This window comes from Rattus norvegicus, chromosome 2 (genome assembly GCF_021556685.1).
Source record: "Rattus norvegicus strain SHRSP/BbbUtx chromosome 2, alternate assembly SHRSP_T2T, whole genome shotgun sequence".
In the NCBI taxonomy this organism is placed as follows: Eukaryota; Metazoa; Chordata; class Mammalia; order Rodentia; family Muridae; genus Rattus; species Rattus norvegicus.
The window spans coordinates 221,289,875-221,312,120 of record NC_141535.1 but is presented as its reverse complement, the minus strand read 5'-3'; the positions used below and the strand labels follow the sequence as shown (position 1 = coordinate 221,312,120).

The 22,246-nt window shown below is 40.6% G+C and overlaps 1 protein-coding gene across 4 annotated transcripts in view; it reads right to left on the bottom strand.

Annotated features, from left to right (window-relative positions):
• Positions 1-22,246, bottom strand: part of Col25a1 (collagen type XXV alpha 1 chain) — a 392,736-nt gene that overhangs the window by 24,362 nt on the left and 346,128 nt on the right. For 2 of the 4 annotated variants that reach the window (XM_087634151.1, XM_087634148.1), the window contains 9 exons: positions 17,603-17,626; positions 16,631-16,675; positions 12,928-12,972; positions 10,388-10,468; positions 9,264-9,326; positions 8,599-8,649; positions 6,516-6,542; positions 3,791-3,871; positions 1,308-1,343 (listed from right to left, as the gene is read on the bottom strand). In XM_087634151.1, coding sequence (XP_087490277.1) covers positions 1,308-1,343; positions 3,791-3,871; positions 6,516-6,542; positions 8,599-8,649; positions 9,264-9,326; positions 10,388-10,468; positions 12,928-12,972; positions 16,631-16,675; positions 17,603-17,626 — 453 coding nt within the window. 4 annotated transcript variants of the gene reach the window in all.

Genomic DNA, 22,246 nt, shown 5'->3' with positions numbered 1-22,246 from the left:
AAGAGGGCGCCAGATCCCCTTGAAGTGGAGTTGGAGCTCCTAGCGAGCTACCACATGGGTTCTGGGAACTGAACCTCCGTGATCTGCAAGAACAGCCAGTGCTCTTAACTGCAGAGCCATCTCTCTCTCTCTGTCCCCTTGTCTCCATAATCTTAACAAGGAAAGTAACTGTCCTTTCTTTCTATCACCCTTTCCCCAGATCCTATCACCATAGCCATTGACAATTATGGTCAAAGTCCTCAAACTTTGTTTTTTTAGCCATTTAAATGGAAGATATGTGAAAAAGAATAGTGCTGACTTTTAGAACAACTTTTTGTAGCTCTATTATGACAGTAGGGTTCACATGATGGCGGGACTGCTCTTCTAGGCTCTGCCTACAGCGCGCATACCTTATTGTTTTCTGTGGCAGATAAGGTAATACATGAAAGAATGTAAGAACTCTGGGGTCTGGTGGGGAAAAAAACTACTTGATGGTCCTTAGAGTTGAAAAATTTCAGATTTAGATTCTTAAAAACAAGGTGAGGATTTCAAATATAGTCACTCAATTGTCAGGAAGACTTTGCTTAAAGAAGCAAAGAGTGCAAAGTCGTATTTGCGGATATACTGTTATTTCAGCTTGTCTATGGACTCCCCATTGCTAGTCTAGCTGTTTGGGGGAGTCTGTTAAAATCTCAGGATAGGGAAGAGTTCAGAGTTTCAAACTCATCCTCATGTGGGTGATAATCTTAGCCATGCTCTTACTGCCCCAATTCAAGGTTCACCTCTACAGGGCTTCTAAATACAAGAGTGACCATGGCTAAAATTTAAGATGTGGAACTGCCAAAAAACAAAAGTGATAAAAATGACAGAAGACACACGATTCATTTCCACAAATAGAGACGTGGAAGTCAGTTTTATAGAAGAAATTACATTTCTAAGCCAGACATAAATGAAAAGGAAAAGTAAGTTAAAATAAATTTCTTCTTTCTGCCACTTCAGGGCCTCAGGGGATTCCGGGAAGGCTTTTATGAATTGTTGTAGGTTACTGAGACACAACTGGACGGGTCATTTTCTCACTGAGTAAATTATGTAGACTCAAACTTCGGCTTCTGAAAATGTCCTGGCAGCTCAGGCTAAACTTTGGAGTTGCGACCCCTCCTCTGTCCTTCTCTCTCCCTTTCCACGGTCCTCATCTACCTTCCCCTCTGATTCTGGCCCTAAGTGATGCCTCATCATCTGGAAAGACCGCAAAGAATGATGGGGTCTTCCCACGAGCACGTGATTCACATCCAGGAAGCACATCAGAGCAGGACGCGGGGCCGACTCACCCGGGATCCTGGCTTTCCGTCTAAGCCAGATGCTCCCTGGGATCGGGTTGGTGTCAGGGTTGGTGGGTGTAACACGAATGACAAGAACAGAGATTAGTATGAGGCACTGATGAGCAAATGCAACACTTCAAGCAACATAATACACACTCACAGGATTCTGGGGTGAATATCACATTGCTACAAATAGTTAGTCTTTAAAAAGTCACGTGACAATACACACCCCACTAATGATGGCACTTAGTGACATTTCTACCAGGAAATTCTAATCTAAAAAGCTGGTGAATGAGGTTTTCTCAGTGGACTTGCTGACAATATGCAGTAAGGGGCTCCTAGCTGTACGTCCACATGAAATTCATTTTCTAGAGACTATTATTACTCAGGATATATTTCTTTAGATTCTCAAGAGAAAGCAATAGCAGGCAATCTCCTAGTAAAGAGCTCTAGATCTCTGGCTACATTTGTTAAAACAATTTTTATGAACAAAAATGGTATGCTTCAATATACTGGGATGGCTTTCCTTTATACAGACATTATGTGTTGGACCTAAAGTTCACATTAGCTGCCACTAGAGGGACTTCGAGGAACAAGGTAGAGAGAGAGAGAGAGAGAGAGAGAGAGAGAGAGAGAGAGAGAGAGAGAGAGAGAGAGAGAGAGAGAGAGAATGAGAATATGAATATGAGGGCTCAAGTTAAAATAATTCCCAGTCTGCCTCTCAGTTGAGTTCAAATAATCTTTATATAGATGTTTGCATGAGAAATGCCTTGAAAACCATCTCTTCTTATATTAATGCATGCCTGTATTTTGAATTGAGGGTTATCTAATTGAGACATTAAATACATTTCACTTTCTATGTGGCAAGAGTAACTATAACTCTTCTTGGTTAAGCTCTATATAGCAAACCCCTAATGCTACTTTAAAGACAATGGATTAGATCCAGGAATATTTAAGAAGACATAGTGTTAGCACTTTACAGTCTCTTGGCCAGGCTGGAGAGGGCTCTCTCAGCTTCATGCTTCAGGTGCAGTTAATTACAAAAAATGAAAAAAAAATTCCAGTTGCCGGTGATGGCAACACAGGCTTGAGGGATTTTGTTTATTTTTACTTAAAAATTCCTTCAGTATGATTTTGTTATGATCAATGCTATACGTGTATAAAACACAGTCTTAGCCAGCAATGACTCTAAACAGTGGGTGTTGCTATTTCTTGTTTGATGATAACTTTTGGCTAAATGGTCTGTAAAAATCAGTAGCAGCCCAAAATTTGGCAGTAGGGGGAAGTTTAGTTTAGATAAACTAGACTAAAAGTTTGGGAAATGCAACGTTCCCTAAGCCTTTTTTGTTTTTTGTTTTTTTGTTTTTTTGGGTTTTTTTTTGGCATTTTTCCTTAGTCACTATTTTAAAACTTGAAGGTAAATGTTAAAGCGATAATTTTATATTGATCCCAAGATTCCCTACCTCACTGGAGTGCAGAACTAGCGGCTAACACATGTTTTGGGAGATTTTGTGTCTATAATCCATTGATCCAATTGGCATAATTTAACTTAAAATCTAATATAGAGCTTACATAATTCACTCAACAAGTGTGTGTGTACGAGAGACCTGCTGTGTCTCATTGATAAACCATGGGCTATTTTGGGAATCATGAAAGCACAGTACCCATGGGAAAAATGAGATAGGTCATCACCAACACACTTTATCTCACGTCTCAAATATAGAACTATTTTCCATTACTGTTCTTATGTCAGAGCTTACAAATGTAACCTACAGTATTCTTGACTGACTCTTGTCTGCATTTACTGAATAAACGACATATCAAAAGCCCTAAATTAAGCCATTACATAATAATGATTTTTAAAAAATCTTTAAAGTTGTTCTGGGAAGACTTTGGGCATAAAGTATATGAATAGATGAAAGCCACTTTTTTTGTTATGAATACTTCTGTAACTACCCTCTGTTGTCCCATGAACCTCACTGCAGGGAATCTTCAAAACGAACAACATAAAACATATAGAACACAACGTGGTCGGTTAACGTAAGGAGCCACAGTACTGACCTCAACAATGGCCAATTGCATACCTGCCACCAACAGGGGGGCGACAGCTTTTAGAATCCAAGCAGATCCAAGCAATGGAGAGAGGGTCTTAACCTCTATTAGGCCATGTTTGGGACAAGTTATGAAACAATAAACATCACTTTTTAGAGAGAGATGATGGCAGGACTTGTCCATCAGCCCCACGAGTGCGAGGTTGGCATGTATGTAATTGAATCGTGTGATGCAACATTTGTTACGGTGACCCTCAGGCACAAGGTCGAGACATTGGGGAAAACAAAACTGGGCTGTGCTCTGCTCTGACATAACCATGTGTTCTACTGACAGCACTCTCAACTGTGAGACAGCTACTGAGCAAACCAGAGCTGGTACTTTGGGTAGAAAGAAAAAAAATCTGGAGATTTGCACTGAAATGGAAAGTTTTCTTTACTTACTGGAAGACCAAGGGGTCCTCTGTCACCCTTTTGACCTGGTTCACCCTTCAATCCTTTAACACCATTTAACCCTGGTTCACCCTAAATGCAAAAGCAAATGCCAATTTTGGTTGCTATCATGGGTGTTTAGACTGTGAGAGAAGAGACCCAGTCTCCAAAACACTTGCAGATTCCAGTTTTAGGTGACAGCAGAGTGAGGCGACATTGGCTTCGCATCAGTTAATCACCTAACTTCTAAAACTTTGACAAATACTTGTGGAGAAAGCAGAAGGCTCCATGTCTTGAGCGTCACTAAAAGATGTACAGTGACCTCACAGATTTTGGAGTTCTACATCAACGAAGTTACCATTCTGATGTTTTGACTAAGCAAATCCAAGGCAATCAGAGTGGAGGATGCGGAGGGGGATCAGGAGGAAAACCCCACTCTGCTGGGATTGAAAACTGGAATATGCAGGACAGTGTTACAGACAGACATTTTAAGCCTTTAAGCATTTAGCCCAGGAGAACAGGACTGAACAGATAGATGCTGATGTCTGAAGCAATGCCATTCTGCAAGTTCTCCTTCCTGACCTTGCCAAGTCGGGTTCCTACATGGATCAATCAATAGAATAAACCACAAATCGACAGTCCCAGAAGAGACTATGAAGACCAATGAACGTGAAGATAGTTCTCCTAACTGTCTGTGGCATGTTAGAATGGAGGAAATACAGTTTAACATGGAGTACGTTACAAGAGTCCCGACGGGTGATAAATCCTCTTAACTCAGTTTAGGAAAAATCCAGGGATATAACATGCCTACTGCCTATCAGGAATAGCATGCCCCGGAGAGAGAAAGCTTGGACACGTACACTTTTCAGCTTTGAAGTACAGACATTAATTTATCAAGAAAACACCCGAGGACTCTTAAAAGGAAGGTGACCGCTCAGCATGGAGGTCATGGTCACACTGGCTGAAGGGACTCTTAACCTGCAAAAGGACCAGCCGGTCTGCCTGATGGTGAGAATCAGTGTGCTGCTTGTCAAACATAGTCAACATGAGTGCAGGGGTAGGAATCATTAACATTTACCTAGAAGAAAATGCTCATCATAAAATTGTGAGAAACACGGAGGTGGGTGCACCCCCGAAAACACACTATGTATTTAAATCTTCATAGGGTCCACACATTGTCATAGCATAGTGGACTTTGCAGAGTTTGGGGACAGGAGTCTGTGCTGTAGCCACAGTTGAAGCCCCAAATATGTTATAATTGATCAGGTCTAATCCTGAGGCCACAGTGCCACAGTCAACAATGCATGGCTTGGTAGCCGTTGTTCCTCACTTGAGGCTCATGGCTTTGCATGTGAGCACATTTCCAGTGTGTGGTTTCAAGATAATGAACTGGAAGGCAGTCTTAGCAGGCCATGAAATTTTTTGGGTGGGGAGTCATGCCCTGATGGGTGAGCATTGCAAAGGTCAATTTAAAAACAGTCAAATCGGGGCTGGGGATTTAGCTCAGTGGTGGAGCGCTTACCTAGGAAGCGCAAGGCCCTGGGTTCGGTCCCCAGCTCCGAAAAAAAGAACCAAAAAAAAAAAAAAAAAAAAAAACAGTCAAATCCAGTAGTAAGGAGACCAAATTTCAAATCTGCATCCCATTCTATTGATTGGTCATCATCTAATCCTGTAATTTGCATTAAATAGGTAAAATGCTCTGTGTCTATGTAGCTTATCAATTGCAAAGTCAAGGGACCAACAGGTCATCTGGGGTCTTTTCAATTTTATACTTTGTTGACATCAATAATGTTTTGTGGACAAAATACCTAATTTCATTTTCTGTATCAAAACGATCATGGGCATCATCTAATTGAATGGTTACGGTGTGCCTCAGACACCACAGAAACAAAACAGCTTTGGTGGCTTTATAATAACGGATACATGATCCACCGGCTTAGTGTGAAGTTAAGGCATTCTAAGAAGAATGAGGTGTCATATCCTCCCCTTCTTGTATTACCTGCCTGACCCTGAAAAAGAAATTCAATGATTCCTGTGTTAAGCCAGTATTGTTGGCAACCAGGTACATCTGGGAGAGCCAGATGGGGTCCTTGCCAATCCCCTAGAGAGGGCTCTGGATCTTGGGACTGTCCGGTGCTGACCACACTGCATTCCAAGGTACCCCCTGGGTCTCTGTGAAAGAGCAGGCAGAGACCATCTTCCCAGTGTGAGCTGTAGAAGTTCTGTCAAGGAGGATGAATTCTCTATCGCTCTCTTCTGCACTCACATGAATTCCGGGACATCACAGCTGATGGACCCCGTCCTATTCTACATGGTGACTGTGGGCGGCACAGAACAGACATGCTAGGTAGCTGGAGCATGAAGATATGGTGGTGTATACGGCAGGACAGCAAACAGAGAGCTAGTGCTACCGTAAGAGAGGGGAGCTCTGGGATTAGTCTGATATTTTCATTAGATGACCCCCTAGATGGCAGATTTTAATACATCATATATATATATATATTTAACTTATATAGTGACAAGGCAAAAGCAAAATGAAGAATGATTTATTGCCAGGTGAGAGCACTTAGACTCAGTGTGAGTCACGTTGCGAGCATTAAACATCTGGATGCTTAAAGGCTTAATGACTGTCAACATTACTTGACAAACAAATAAGACAGGACAGACATGCTTCCATCATGCTTGCCCGCAATCATCAAGGGAACAGAAATCAAATAATCACGGGATTTGCTGGTACCTTTGGTCCAGGAAGTCCATGGGGTCCCTAGGAATAGAAAAGTAGAGCTTTAATTAAAAACTGACTCATTGCCTCCTCGAAGAGGTGAGTATATCAAGTATAAAGTGAGATGTAAAACAGGAATCTTCTTGTTTGAGCTACAGCCAGAGGCAGGGCAGTGGGACATTATTTATTACCTACCAAATGTTCCTTCCAGCTCTTGGATTGCTCTGTAATAGGAAATTCATTAAGAGTCATTCTGTCTGCTAAATGCCTGCGAGAGGGAGAAAGCTGCTGGGGTTTTCATGGAAGAAAAATTAGGCAAAAAGAGAACCCCCCTGTTTTGTATTGATATTACAGGCACTTCTCAGATTTCCATTTTATAACCTGATGGAGAATATTTGAGATAATTTATGAATTTTTATGGACTAGAGGTAGAACCTAAAAGACAGAAATGTAGGGGAAAAAACAGTATCCCCACAGCTTGAGTAGGAAGAAAGGGGAGAATTAAAAAAAAAAGGGGGGAGGAAGGACTTTGTCTGTAACTCTTCATGGCCAATGTGTTGAAGAATCTCAAGGAGAAAGAAGATGACAGCCACGCTGTCCCCCATTCTGGGGGTCGCTCTTCAGTGAGGGCTAAGCAGAGTATGATTCGCATTGCATTTATTGTTACAGAAAATTGCTTCCTTTAAGGCTCTTCTAATAGCTGTTTACCAAAGAAAGGGGGTCATAATAAATGCATGAATCAGGATAAAAAGAAAGTTGTTTTGCAGAAAATACAAATATAGAAGCTAATTATCAATTTAAATCAACGGAAGGTTATTGTGGATTGCTTTGAACTTTCAGAGAGATTCTAATAAGCCATTCTGGGAGGTGCATATTTACATATCTATGCATCAGTGAAATAAAAGGAGCGGAAAGTAACTGACCACGCAGGCCGAGGTATTTGTTACATAAGTTTACATTCACGTTTTCCCTTTTGATAAGCTGTGGATAAACATTTTTTGGGGGGAAAGTATTCATTATTGATTATTCTTAGCTCTTGTTAATAATGGTTTAAACTTCCTTTAGGTTTTAATTAACTTTATCATTTGAACACGATGTAGCATTTTTCCTAACTTAACCTTCTAACTTAAAGTAAAAAGGGTACAGAAATCCCAGAACATGCCATTTAATTAATCCTTAACGAACTGTTTGGTGTTAAGAGATCAAGGTTAACTGAAGTTGTTTACCAAAGAAAGGAAGGCAATTAGTGAGACCTGGGTGACCAGGCTACCTACTGTGTGACTGGGATCATACCCACAAGGCCCTCTCTAGAGTGCAGTTGGAGCAGAGTGTGGCCACAATTGACTTAATCTACATTATTGATGTCTTCCGGTGTAGGAAGACGCCCGAGAGATGAGTGTAACACTATAGCCTGTGTGCTGTGTTCCTTGCTGTGTCAAAAGCCCTTGAAAACACTCCGCCGTCCATACTCTAGCCTAAACACAACTGTCAGTACTCCAACATTTAGAGAGTCACACTTGTTTCATAGCTGCTCTTCCCACTGGAAGTTCTACAAGGTCAGGGCCGCTCTTTGCATTGCTCACTGGGAGACAACGGCAGCAAACATGGCCTGCCTCAATGAATCACCAGAAGTGTCATTAAACACAGAAGGAAAGGAAAAGATCCAGCAGTCTGCGTTCTCCGTGGAAGCCAGCTTCAGACTTTATCACGCTGCTTTACAAACGTCAGGTAGTTCAGGGAAGGGTCTTAAGCTTCAGAGCTGGTTAGAACCATTCTTCCTTCACTGGCTTGATTATTGCTTTAACTCGCTACTAACGGACCACAGCAGTAAGCTGTTAGAATGCTTTGCCAGTGTTCATACAGTGTTGGAGTTAAAGCTTGTCAGATCTGTCTCTCTCAGCTCTGTCTCTCTCTCTCTCTCTAACACACGTGTTCAGGGGAATGAAAGACAGCACAGCAAAGTAGCCAAAGTGCCTCTGTCCATTCCACAGAGTGCAGAACAAAATGCAAACTGACTCTGTTCATCTGTTCTCCTGTAGCGCTCACAGACAAACACTCCTAGGTAAACAATTACATTCCGGAGACAAGGGAAACTTACCATGGGACCAGGTGGGCCATGGGGACCTGGAGGGCCTGGTGGGCCTATGATCTGCATGTCAAAAAACAAACAAACAAACAAACAAACATGGATGTGGTTACTTCATTTAGATAAGGCAGTACAGTGTGGGTCTTGGTCTAGGGTTCTGCTAATGCCATCAGTCGTCACAGAGGAGAAAAGACACAGTCAGAAGTGATATGTTCGACTCTCTGGCTTTAGAAATTCCTCTATGAGAATCAAATAACTTCAGACACTGCAGCCGTGCTCCGAAACCAGAATAAATCAAAACTATATTAAAAGGGAAGGAAGCAACTGATTATTGAGAAATTCTACAATCTGCAACCATGGTTAAACCCTCGGTTATTTCTCCAAGTACAAATAGGGCTCTGGAGAACAAGAGAATGTGAGTTCCTATTTCGCCAGGCCTTCCTATGAGCATTATGAGAAATCCATTGATTTTTCTCCCCAGGGCCCTGCAAAAACTGTTTCTAACCCATACAGGGGGAGACTGTGTATCTCAGAAGTGTAAGACCAACCTATATTGAGTACAGTTTGATCCACCACATGGGTCATTATATTTCTACTAAGGATTAGCCATCTGGCACAGGGAGATCTAGGCAAATGATAATCCCATGTAAAGGTGAAAGGTCACCCCGTGGACTTACAGAAGGCCCCTGAGGACCCGGCAACCCGGAGTCTCCTTTCTCTCCTTTTACTCCATTGGCGCCCTATGAATAACCAGGAAGCAGAGGTTAGAGTGAGAGCTAATTCCAGGGTCTAAAAGACAACGGAACCCATGAGTCCCTTGAATCTTTATATTATGCACATAATTCATAAGAAGTTTTATCTCCCCACATTTTAGTTCAAAGCAGTAACATTTACAAAAAAAAAATCCCACGGATTATAGGTGCTATAGAGAGCAAGATACAAAGTAAATAGAAACTGTGCTCAGCTTGATTTCATAGCATTAGATATGCTGGATCATGAATAATGTTATTTTTTTATGCCGTGCTCACTTTAAATAGCAAAGGTGAGACTTTGGTTCCATTGACATTTATTTATAGAATTTTGTTTGAAAACCAGTGGAAGAGCTAGGGAGCACAGGCCTGAGATCTTGGCTACTTGAGACGTTGAGGCAGAGTGATCAAACATGGGAGGCTTAGCTCGTGTTTCCCAGTGTGCTCAAGCCAGCCTACGCAAGGTTTTAACACAGAACGGATTGGAGATTTAGTATAGTGAATGGGCATGTACGGGGCTCTAGGATCAATCCCTCGTACTGGGGCCAGGGTGGGAGGGGTGGGGGGCAGGAAAGTTTCTATGCCTTTTCTTATAATTTCTAAAGTTTGCCTTCTCAAGTTTCAGAAAAGCAGTAAGCCATGAGGAAGAAACACCACCCCAAAGTATAGACACATAAGACTAATCTGTTCTTTAACAGCGCTAAAGTTTTGCTGTTTTGTCCTTGTTTATTTCTTTATTGTGGCTTATTTTATAATAATTACTTGACCTACATATCAGATTCAAATGGCCAATACCATTGAATCTAAGTACCATTGAATCTTCTAAATAAGATAATTCAGAAAAAAAAAAGAGAGACACAAACATGCACTTTTAAAGTGATCTAACTATACTTTAAAGTTCTAACTTCCTGCTTGGAAAAACTAAGCAGCAACATTTCAAGTATTTGCAAAATTAAAAATAGCTTGGAAATTACTGGCTGAGTACAGTTGAGATGATAAGTCTTTCCTAGCCCCTGACTTTAGCGAGAGCACATCACAGGGTGCACGCGTACCGGCAATCCAGGAAGTCCGATTCCTCCTTTTTCACCTGGCATACCTGGGTCCCCCATGTCTCCCTTTGAGCCTTTGAGTCCCTGTGAGTCACAGAGATTGCATGTGAGAAGCATAGTGACAACATGATAGGCACACCCTGGGGACAAAAGGATTCCAGATAATTCTGCCAAGAGGTGGGAACAGGCTGAGATGGTCGTTGACTTTCGTTTTTAGGCATTTTCTTTTTCCAGCCTTCTACATCGGATCAATAGTATTTCCCCCACGTAATAGGATTAAATTCTATATAACCATTTAAATATGAAAAACGTGAACTCAGGTTTTGGCATTATTTCTCCTGGGTTCATAAATTAGCTTGGCAACTATCTGTATCCTACCAGTCCAGAAGACAATGTAATGACTGTAATTCTCAGCAGTGCAGCAAACATTTGAACCAGGACTCAGTGTTATAATAGCAAAGGTCCAAGTACACGTTCCCATGTCTACATAGTCGTCCCCGCCTCGTCATGTGTGTATAAGTTCTAGCTGTCATCAGTTTCCAGCACCAATGTTCAATCAGAGCTTTAAAGCACTTAGCTTGCCCAGTGTTCCTGTTCGGTTCTCATGAGCTCTCTGCATGGTAAGCCAGAATGTGATTACTATTCTTTTACAATGAGAAAATAGATGTGTGGGTTTTGAGTGCTAACAAATGTGAGTTATGGAACTCTAACACTAAAATTAATTAATATTTTTAATCATTTTCATCCTAGCAACCACATGGCCATGGTTACTATGGTAGGGATTCACAGGCTGCAAAAACCTGCTCGTTGTAGGGACAAGACCACATGGTAGTTGTGCTAACTATCTTTATACTGAGTTCAGAATCACATACTGGGGGAGTGTGAGGAAAAGTACCAGGAAAGATAAATGTTATCTTGCTGGTTAAGGTTTGGGGATTTTGCAACTGGGAAAAGCAATACGATCAATTCAATAAGTTTAGTGGGAGAACAGAACCTTGAAAAGACTACAGAAGAAACATCCAGTTACTGCATATGTTGTATGTGTTGGAATATTCCGTACATCATTATGAATTTCTAATTTATTATCTTTAATTACTAAGAATGACTAAAGGTAACCTCACATGTAACCTTAGTCATAGAAAATTGACTAAATTACCTCCCTATAATATTTGTTTAATGTGACAGTATATGACTTTAATATCCAACTCTGTTATTAAAAATAACTCTTTTTTTTAAAGTTTTCTTGCTTTGTTTTTGTAGAATACTTGCTCCTGAAGAGTGTATTGTTGATTTAGTATATCAAGGATTCCTTTGATTTCTTATTCATTAATTCAAGCTATTTCTTAAGTCTATTCAATTGTATTCTTTCTTATTCTGTGTGTGGGCCTGAATATGTACTGGTGCCCCCGGGAGGGTGCCTGACATCTTGGCGTTGGGGTGCTAGCTAGTTGTGAGCTGCCTAAGGGGGGTGCTGGAAACCAAACCTAGGTCCTTTGCAAGTACAACAAGTGCTTTCGGCCACCGTGCCCTCTTTCCATTCCATGAGCCATTTCTTGAGAAAATAATAGCAGTCCATAGAACCTCAAAGATTTTGAAACTAATCCTTGTGGTTTGGTTCTGAGTGCTGTCTGCATTCTCTTAGTAAAATTCTTAAAAGGCGGACTTGCCAAGCCACAGCTGACAGGCCAAATCCAGCCTAGGGACTGCTTTATATTTATGCTGAATTAAAACAAAAAAGTAAGATGTATTTAAAGAAAAGAATACATGACAGAAACAATGTGTCCCCACGAAACCTGAAGTATTTACTGTCCGAACTGTACAGAACCTTTGTCAATGTCTGCATTGGGGACACTCTCAAAGACCCTGCTGTACTGTGAAGAGCTACAATGCCTTACTAAATCTAGAAAATTAGGGGGAAATTCATTATTCAGGAAAAGGAGACATCAAATGCCTGGAGTTAAGCAACATTCTTATTTGTGAAAACTATGGCCATTGACTTTTGATTTTGAATTGCTTTATAGTCACTGAAAAAACAAAACACAACAAAAACAAAACCACAACCAACAAACCAATCATCCAACCAACCAATCAACCAACAAACCAACCAACCAACCCACCAACCAACCAACCAAATAGCCAGTCAGTCAACCAACCAACCAACCAACTAACCAACCAACCAGCCAGCCAGCCAGCCAGCCAACCAACCAACCAGCCAACCAACCAACCAACCAACCAACCAACAAGCCAACCCAAAGCTGTTCTTACTGAAGCGGCAATGATTTTAGAGTCTATTAGACTTGGTTGAGGTAGACTGAGAGGTCAGTAGTATTAAGAACAACTCCAAAGTGACACATAGCTTTACATTTCTGCCAACCAAATGTATATCTAATTTAACACCAAATCACACTTGTTCATGTGGGACAAATGTGGAAAAAAGAGACGATGCATCATGTCAAAAGACATGACTTTTGGCTTTAAACTTACAATAAAAGTACTGATCAATAATGGCACTTTAAATAATGGCATAGATCTTTGAAAATTACCTGTTCTCCATCAACTCCGGGGATTCCTGGAGAGCCTTGCTCACCCTGATAAAATAAAATAAAAGGCAAGAAGTTGTTTGCATGTATCATAGCTAAAGAAGCTATGTTAGTTGATACACGTACAGTTTGACTTTTAGCAAGTGCGTTTTAACCTATGACTATGCTGGCAGCGTACACACATATATCTAAGCTAAGTGAAGGGAAAACCTCTCTTGAGGATTGTGTACAATACTACTCCTATGTAGCAAATATCCATGGGTTTTCTTTTCTTCCATTGATCATATATGATTTTTTTTTTTCGGAGCTGGGGACCAAACCCAGGGCCTTGCGCTTCCTAGGTAAGCGCTCTACCACTGAGCTAAATCCCCAGCCCCGATCATATATGATTTAATGGCTGGCCATACTCTATAGCGCTTCTAGGACTCTCTCAATTATTTTTTCCGATAAGGAATCATTATGTATTCTCTAATTTTCAGTAACAATCTACACATAACAGTCAGACTACGAAAGAATGAAATGCTAAGTTTGGTAAATTCAAAGCAATAGTTTAACTGGCCAAATGTGAATCCTTCACAATGGCTGTGATGTGCCCTGCCCAGGAAAGCCTCATGGGCGGACCTAATAAATCAGATATCTCGATCCATATGAAGTGACTCTCAGGCCCATTCTATTTCCTATACCATGCTAGAAATGAAATAAATGGCTTTTTGATAGCATGATTTATTAGAATGCTGGACAGACTCAGCATACAGAGATTTATTTTTAAATGGAAGATGTTTAATTAAGAACCAATCTAAACAACATGCTGGAGATTATTTGAACAGCACATGTTTAGCCATCTCTCAGTTTTGAAAGAAAACGGAACAAAGTCCCTTGAAAGGTAAGGCATTGTCTAATGTCACTGAGCCGTGCCTGTGGATGAGGCTATAAGCCCTCAATTCCTACCCCGTGTAAAGTGTTAACAATCCTCTGGGGTGTGAGCCTCTCATGTGGGGTGGGGGATTCCCGGGTGTAACCCCAAGGCTCTGTTTTCTAGGAAGGGTTGTCTGGTGATCTTATAAACCATAATATTCCATTGGATAGAGCTGTGTTTTCCTGGTAAAAATGTTGAGAGCTTTTAGGTCACAGCACGAAACCTGAGCTTTCCCAGTGTTTAAGGAAGGCCGGATCTTGTGGTTTGAAATGAATGAAATAAAAAAAAGGCCTCTCATCATTTTGGATTTCCGGTTCTTTGTGGCAGTAGCAAAGTTTATTTTGCCACAAACAAGTCTGCGAGGTTGGATGCACACGGTTGAGCCCCAGCTTCATTCCGAGTCGGGATACCTGTCAACACTCGAGTCCAATCACCATAGCTTGCTCAGCTGTTACCTTAATAGATGTGGAGCAGGGAGGCTAAAAGAACAAGATTTATAGAGCCTCCATCACTCAAATGTGGCTTGTCAGAGTGTTTTGATGTGTAAAAGATTATAATACCTCTTCTTTGCCAGTGGAAGGGGAAAGGCCGCATGCATAGGCTACCATCCGTCAGAGATGGGGAGTCCAGAAGTGGAATGTGTCCTACACTTGGCTCAGGCTCTGCTGTGCTGTCTCAGAGTACAGCCACGCCCACCTTAGTCATGCCAACCTTTCCAAGAAGGGATCATGGGAAGTGGAGAGGCTCATCGTGTAACATGATATTAGTGCTAAGATACCATGGTTCAAGATGACAGGAGGGTGGACAGGATGGTGAGGTGGCGAGTAGTGAGGAGGAGTTTTACACCTCTCTGTTATCACACATGCAGCTTTCCGTATGGCTATCGTCCCTCTTCTTTCAATTTCAGCTCAAACCCATCTTGGATTCCTAGACTTTGGAGAGGCATTCCCACGCATATACATCCCCACACTCCCTTTTAGAAATATTTATTTTTATGTGTATGGGTGTTTTCCCTGCATGTATGTCTCGACACTGTGTGTGCCTTGTGCCCTCAGAGACCAAAAGAAAGCATTGGATCCTCTAAGACAGGAGTTAGAGCTGGTTGTTGAGTCACCATATTGGTGCTTGGAATTGAACCTGGGTTCTCTGGAGGAGCAGCCAATGCTCTTAACCACTGAGCCACCATACCCTAGTCCTCATCAATGGTCTTAACTAAAGCACGTGATCTATAAGTGTTCCTGCTTTTACTTGTTTGTTTCCTACCTTGGGCTCTAAGTGCATAGTCAAACCACTTGCTGGTCTCTTTGCAGATTCAAACCTATATTACATAGCGAAGGCTCATAGTTAACAAGTGATAAAGCAGTTGGAGGTTTTAGTGAGATTGTCTTTTGAGTTGGCTAGTCCCTTTTATTTCTTTAGATTAAGGCATGGCTGTCTTCTCTTGGCCTCCGAGCTGTGGAGAAATCAGAGAAGCCTTTGAGCTTTGTGAGAAATGAGGTACATATTGAGTTTTGAAGGAAATTCTGGTTCTTGAGATTTAGTTATGAGAGGAGATGCAGCGAGATATTTCACAAAAAGAGAATCTTCAGAGTTCCTTCCCCAGTGTCAAGCCCGGCTCATAAAACCATTAAGGACAGGGATCCAGGCAGACTTGCTTGTGTGACCTTTGCATATCTGTTGTTATGTTCTCAGGGATAAGGCTATGTAGAGAACTAGTGAAAAAGTTCTGTATCATATACTAAAGTTACATGTGGAACATGTTTACAATACACAGAAAATACTTTGGGAATTAGGATCTGTGCTCAGATAGATTCTACGCATCTCACATGGAGAAGAATCTCACTGATACTCTATTTTGTAGTCTTTTAATAGAGAAATAAATCTATATACTGAACATTTGCTTTTAAGTATCCAGAGACAGTACAAAGCTGGTGTGTGCATGAATGTGTGCGGATGTGTAATAGGCACAGCAAATAAACGGACTTAAGGAGCATAAATAAAGGCTGAATTTTGAAACCACTTGAATCTCCTACAAGAATCCAATGACGAAAGTCATATTTCAACACATGTAGCTCAGCTCTGAAAAGCCAGAATCCCCGGACGTGTGTTAATTGATCAAACATGGTTGAATGACTGAGCTTTGGTTTGGAGGGGTAAAGCGAACACCACCAACAAAACCTATGTTTAACGGAGAAAGTCTTGGCTGGTGCTGTTTGTGGTGAGTAAGCTCCATTGATGAAATGTATGGCGGAAGAAGGTCTGAATACATGTGACACAGAGTGGAAAACGCTAATGTCTCATTAGTGGCTCCTAAACCCATGAGTCATTTATGAATGCATCATGGGAAGGGTCTCCTTGTCTTTCTCTTACAAAAGAACTGGAAGGCAGGTTCTCTCTTAGTGGCAAGAGTAACTCCCTTCAACACACTTCCGCTTGGATAGTTACCTTTCCCCATGAGTCATGTTTAGGGTTTCTTCACATTTATAATTTCTCGTTTCCTGTCCTGTACTTTTCTCAATGTCCTTTCCTAACTTCATGCCATCTCTGTTTTGCCCCTCTCTGTCCTCGTTTTTCCTTTCATCCCCTGTAGTTCTCTTCCTTCCTTTGGCTGAGACTCCGATACGGTTTCCTCGCCCTCTGAAACCAGCATTTCTGGCCTTGCTTCTCTGGTATTTTGTAAGACATATTTCATAAAGACATTCATTCTTAACATGGCATCTCTGCACCGTGTGTGGTAAGTGGAAACAAGGAAGAAAGAAGGAAGGAAGAAAGGAAGGGAGGAAGCATAACCTTTGGTCCTTGCAGTCCTTGAGGTCCAGGAGGTCCAGGCGGGCCCTGTGGCAAGAGAAGACATAGTTGTAAAATGTGTCATGTGTATTTGCCAAGAACACATGTTACAATTTCAGGCTTTAAAAATATCCAACATATCACCCAGCTCCATTATTTTTTATCATAGATTAGATATGTCTAGATCCTAGTTTTCAATGATGCAACATTTTATCAGTTACATAGTGATAGAAACTGCCAACCTGAGTTCCGAACTATCAAAACACTAGGTCACTACACTACAGATGAAGCTTTGGATTCGATAAGACAGGCGACAGTTGTTGCCCTGTGTTCTTCTGCACACTTCTGTGATGATAAATTGAGTGATACCAATAATGTCTGTAAGTAACCTTTCTTCCCATGCCCTTGACCTCAAAGACTGATGCACCTCTCCCTCTCTCTTGAAAGAAAGAAAGAAGGAAGGAAGGAAGGAAGGGAGGGAGGGAAGAAGGAAAGAAGGAAGGAAGGAAGGAAGAAAAGAAAGATAGAAAGGAAGGAAGGAAGGAAGGAAGGAAGGAAGGAAGGAAGGAAGGAAGGAAGGAAGAAAAACATGTTCTCTCTATGCAGTCCTGGCTATCCTGGAACTTGCTACATAGATTAGACTGGCCTCAAACTTACTGCGATCCATCTGCCTCTGCCTTGAGAGGACTGGAATCAGAGGTGTGCACTGTCACACTCTGACAAGGTTTTGATTTCTAATCTACAAAAGGATAAAACTATCTTATTAACAGGAGGCTAACGTCTTAAAAAACCCCCCACAATTTCCTCTGTACTTTCCCACAGGACAGTGGTTTAACTGGGTTGAATGTTTGAAAGGGTTAATGACACAGACAGAAGTGTGAACACCACACAGACCAGTTGCTACGTTAGTGCTACTCCGACCTGCATGCATCAACTCAAAGTCACGAACCACAGAGATCATGCAAAAGGCGTTACCGTGACAGTTAAGGTGGTAATCCTCTGTTGGGAAAATGGATCAATAAAGACAATAGTTACCTAATAAAGTACAGATTTCTGAAAAAAAGAAAACTACTTCCAAAATATATTTTGGCAAGTCAAATGTCTTGTAAGTAACAGAGAAACTACGACAAACACACTATCTTATCATACTTGTAAAGGGTTTGAAAACATTTTTAGAATTTTATTTTAAAAATTATAAGAAAGCAAACTATAAATTTTTTGTCTGCCTGGTTTTAAAATTATTATAATGAAAAACTATGTAGTCGAGTAGCTATATGCTAAAGGTTTGAATCATGAAATTTGCTATTGGTAAAAGTTCCATTCTAGACAGGACTTTGATGAGGAAAGAGTTAAATATGTTTCTTCTCTTACTCTGTAGCATATTTTTCCTCATAACTGACTCCCCACGTGCTATAGCCAAAGAAACTGACATTGAACCAATCTCGTTTGTTGAAATTCTAAAGATTTTAACAAGCTGTATCGTCTCAAAGCATGGACTTCTAAAACATGACTTCTGCTCTGTACATTTAATAATTTATAGTTTATATCTTGTGCTAAGATCTCTACAAGGTTTATTGGAACAACAGAAAGGTGTCGTTTCCCATTGAGGACTTTTGGTTACAGAGAGGCACTGTCTGATCACGTGGAAGCCTGAGGGTCCCGTTTTAAACCCTGCCCAGTTGTGCTCCATATCTCCGTTCCAATCTGATTCCAACTGTCATGTTCGTTTATTATTGTTGTAAAAATGGATGCTGACATGATCTATTGGGCTTCAAATCTACACGTGTTAGATGACTAAAGTTCACACTGCAGGATAAAAGCAGTCAGTGTAACTACTGTTTCAGGTAATGCAGCAAAAAAAGAGTTTGACGCTTCTGAGACAAAGGCAAAATGTTAATAAACCAAGAGCAAGTTTTGTATGTATCGAAGAATTTTATGTCATCAGATAGGCACAGTACAAGGCAACACTAATGCTATTTTAGGGGGGTTTATCTAGACACAAAAATTGGATTTATAGTGATTAAAAAAAAGCTGCTCTGCTCCTAGGATGTAAATGAGTCATTTACCAACACAAATTATAGAGTAAAGAGAATGTCTTCACCACTGTCCTCCCATCATTTTTAAGTAGGGAGCAGAACAAAATTACAAAATTTTATGAGGGTAAGGTCTCTTACAATTTGAATTCTCTCAGGTTTTCTAACAAGGTCATGCATAAATTCACATCCTCTCATCAATAAATGCAAATCTGTGATTGCTTATCCCTTCTCTTCAAACTATTAATGCTAATAACATTTTTTAAAAAAATTAATGAGATGCATAATGAAAGAATATCACTAATGGTAAATGAACTAACAGAAGTTTAAATGACACTTGATAACCATTATACACACTTCAAAACTGTGAGGGTTCTATTGTAACCTAGAGGACAAGTGGTGACAGAAATCAGCTGAGCTCTCAGACATAGCATCTTGTTCTGCACCTGGAAGCAGCCATGTGCAGATCACAGAGTGGTCCTAAGACGTTGCCTCTTCCAGTTCAAGCTATGTATGCCCTGTAGGACTCCCTCATGGACTCTGATTATGATTTGAAAGCCAGAATTATTGGGAGTGGTAGAGAAAGACATGATATTCCAGTGGGACGTGATCTGAGCTGGGAGGGGAAGCTCATGTAAACATCACTCTGATGCTTTGTGACTTGATCTGAAATGTTTGTATGAAAATCCTGCCCAAAGAATAGGCTATTTCTTCACTTTTTATAATGATGCAAACTTGACCTCCATTTTGCTGAAGCAGGAGACCACTACTGGAAACCATGACTCGTTAAACTGCATAAACCAATATGGGCCTGAGGGGGCCCAGTCCTAGCTGATATATGTACACTGCAACTCTTGAACCTTAAGGCTCAGCAAACATCTAGAAAGAGGGGACAGAAAGATTCTAAGAGGCAAAGAACCAGGCACTCTTCTGTTAGACTCTTCCTTCTAGCTATGACAAGGAAGGGACACCTGTAAGATATCAACATCATGGCTGTCTAAACAAGACCTGAGCAAATCTAGCAGCTGATATCCCAATGTAGGACGGAGACAGCTCCCAGGACCTTCCATTCCTAGATGGAGCGAGCAATTAAATTCTGAGAGGAGAATTAGTCTTCCCCAGGAATGAGCCCCTTAATGATTATCCAATACCAGGGGATCAGGCTGTATTTATATGAAACAAAAACGGTTAAAAAGAGGAGGCTGTGAATTTGGGAGCCTGTTTTGGGGTGTGGGAGAGGTTAGAGCGAAGAGAAGAAAAGGGAAGTGATGCAACTGTATTTTAAGTACATAAAAATAATCTTCAGTTACGGTACAAACAATGATAGTGATTTTTTTTTTAAAAAGAAACCTAGGAAACAGAGTGTTTTATTGTGAACTGTGAATCTTTAACCATCTTGAATCAAAACAAAAAGGCTAAGGCAATGTTCACATAAACCACAATATCTTCTGTTTAATTTAATTGTTTAATTTGATCCTCTCTCCAACAGAACAGACACAGGAGAGTAACTTGCAGAACCAGAACACAGCACATGTGAGTTTGGGGAATGTGGACATTCCATGGAGAAGACAAGACTAGGGAATCTGGGGTAGGACGGGGCAGGGAGGGAAGATGGGTCCCAGCGGTTGAGAGAAACTCTTTTTTTTTTTTTAACGTCGCTTGGTGTCAAAAAGAAAAATAATCAGCCACATTATGTTTTTATTTTCTTCCACAACCTCAGCTCCAGTCAAAAGCATATAATCAGCAGTTACATGAGTTTAATTTTGTTTCTCATTTAACTACAAATGAACGGATGGAAATTATAAATACCAAATTCAGAATGCCAAGTAACTCAGGCACATAATATGCATACTGCTTCAACTATTTTATCTCCTACATCAGATACTGGACCCAGAAAAGTTACTTAAACAAGGCTCAATATTCTTTTTTTTTTTTAATAATCTGAACTATGTCCTAGAATAGCAGTTTTTAATCAAAGCAATGTGAAAATTTATGGTTCTAATGAGATCCTGTAACTGTAATACACTCATATCCATGTAGTTATTCTAGAGTTTTGGACAAAGTGTTTTTTTTTTTTTTTTAAAGGATACAATCATGAAACAAGCGTCATCCATCATTGGTTAGAGATTGAGGAGAATAAATGTTTACCAGCTCCCTCTTCCTCTAATGCCCCTGACTTGATTGATTTTTATTAGAGACACTTAATCCACTCGGGTACTTTGTTAGGAAGATAAACAAATAAGCCTTCAACCGAAAATGACTCTAAGCTCTTTATAAACACAGCGTTTGGTTTCCCCAACAATAATATATCATTGGGTCTGGAGACAGTATGAAATTAGTGACCAGGATGGATACAGACTGGATCTGCTTTATAGTCATACAGAACTTGAGATGAGACAGGGACGCTGGGAGTGTGTATCAAGAAGCATTTCAAGAAGCAGCTGTCAGATTTATTTTCCAAAAAGCACAGTGCTTTTAGGAACTTGAGTCAAAACTGTTCAGGAGTTCTTAAAAACTACCCTCAGGACAACTCTGTATTTCCCGAGCTCTTACAAAAACATCAACTCCATTCTGCAGACAAGGTCAGTGAAGCATAGATACAGTGATTTCCCTAAAATGACCCAGCTCATACGTGGCAGAGGGAAGAATGATATAGACATGTCCACTTCAGTATAAGTGTAGCCCATACGCCCGCTCATGCAAAGAACACTTTAAAAACACTTCAATATGCTGCAGAAAATGCCAGTAAAACGGGAGGATTTCTTGGAAGAGTAGAGATGTGGATGCCTCTCAGGACACTTGGGAGGAGAAGTGCTCCTCATGGGCTCATGTATTTGAATGCTTGGTCCCAAGTTTGTGGTGCGGCTTGGGAAGTTTATAGGACTTTTAGAAGGTAGAACCTTCCTGGAAGTGTGACACTGGAGGTGGCTTTGAGGGTTTATAGCCTCACTCCACACCCGCAACCCTCCCTCACACTCTGTGTCCTGAGTGTGAACACAATGTGAACAGCTATGTCTTTCACCATGTCTGTTCTACCATGATGGGAACTATAATCTAAAAGTTTCCCTCTAAGATTTTCTTTTTGGTGTTGGGGGGAGGGTCGGAGCACAGAAAGTAACTGGAGTGTCACTTAAAGGTGGAGATGAGGCCTGTGGGGCAGTTGGAAGTAGTTTAAGAGAAATGTATAATATTGTTAATAAAGTTTAAGCGCCGTCCCTATTTTATACTAAGTACAAATTTCGAAAACATTGTAGGTCAAAAAAAACAAAAAACAAAAAACAAAACAAAACAAAAAAAAAACAAAAACCAAAAACCAAAAACCAAAAAACAAAAAACCAAAAAACAAAAAAACTAAACATAAACCTTCCTGTTCTTTGTCTCTCCATTTAAAATTATCAACTTGTAGTAGGAAAGGGAAACATTTAGAAAATTGGCTCAAGAATTTGACAATAACCCCAAGGTTACTGTTTATGTTTAGCCAATTGTAATGAGGAATGCTAAATCAGTCTGTTGGCCGAATGTATTATCCAATCCACATTTGTCCAAATAGGAACCTCGGAAATAAAAAGGCCAGCAGTAGTAGTGA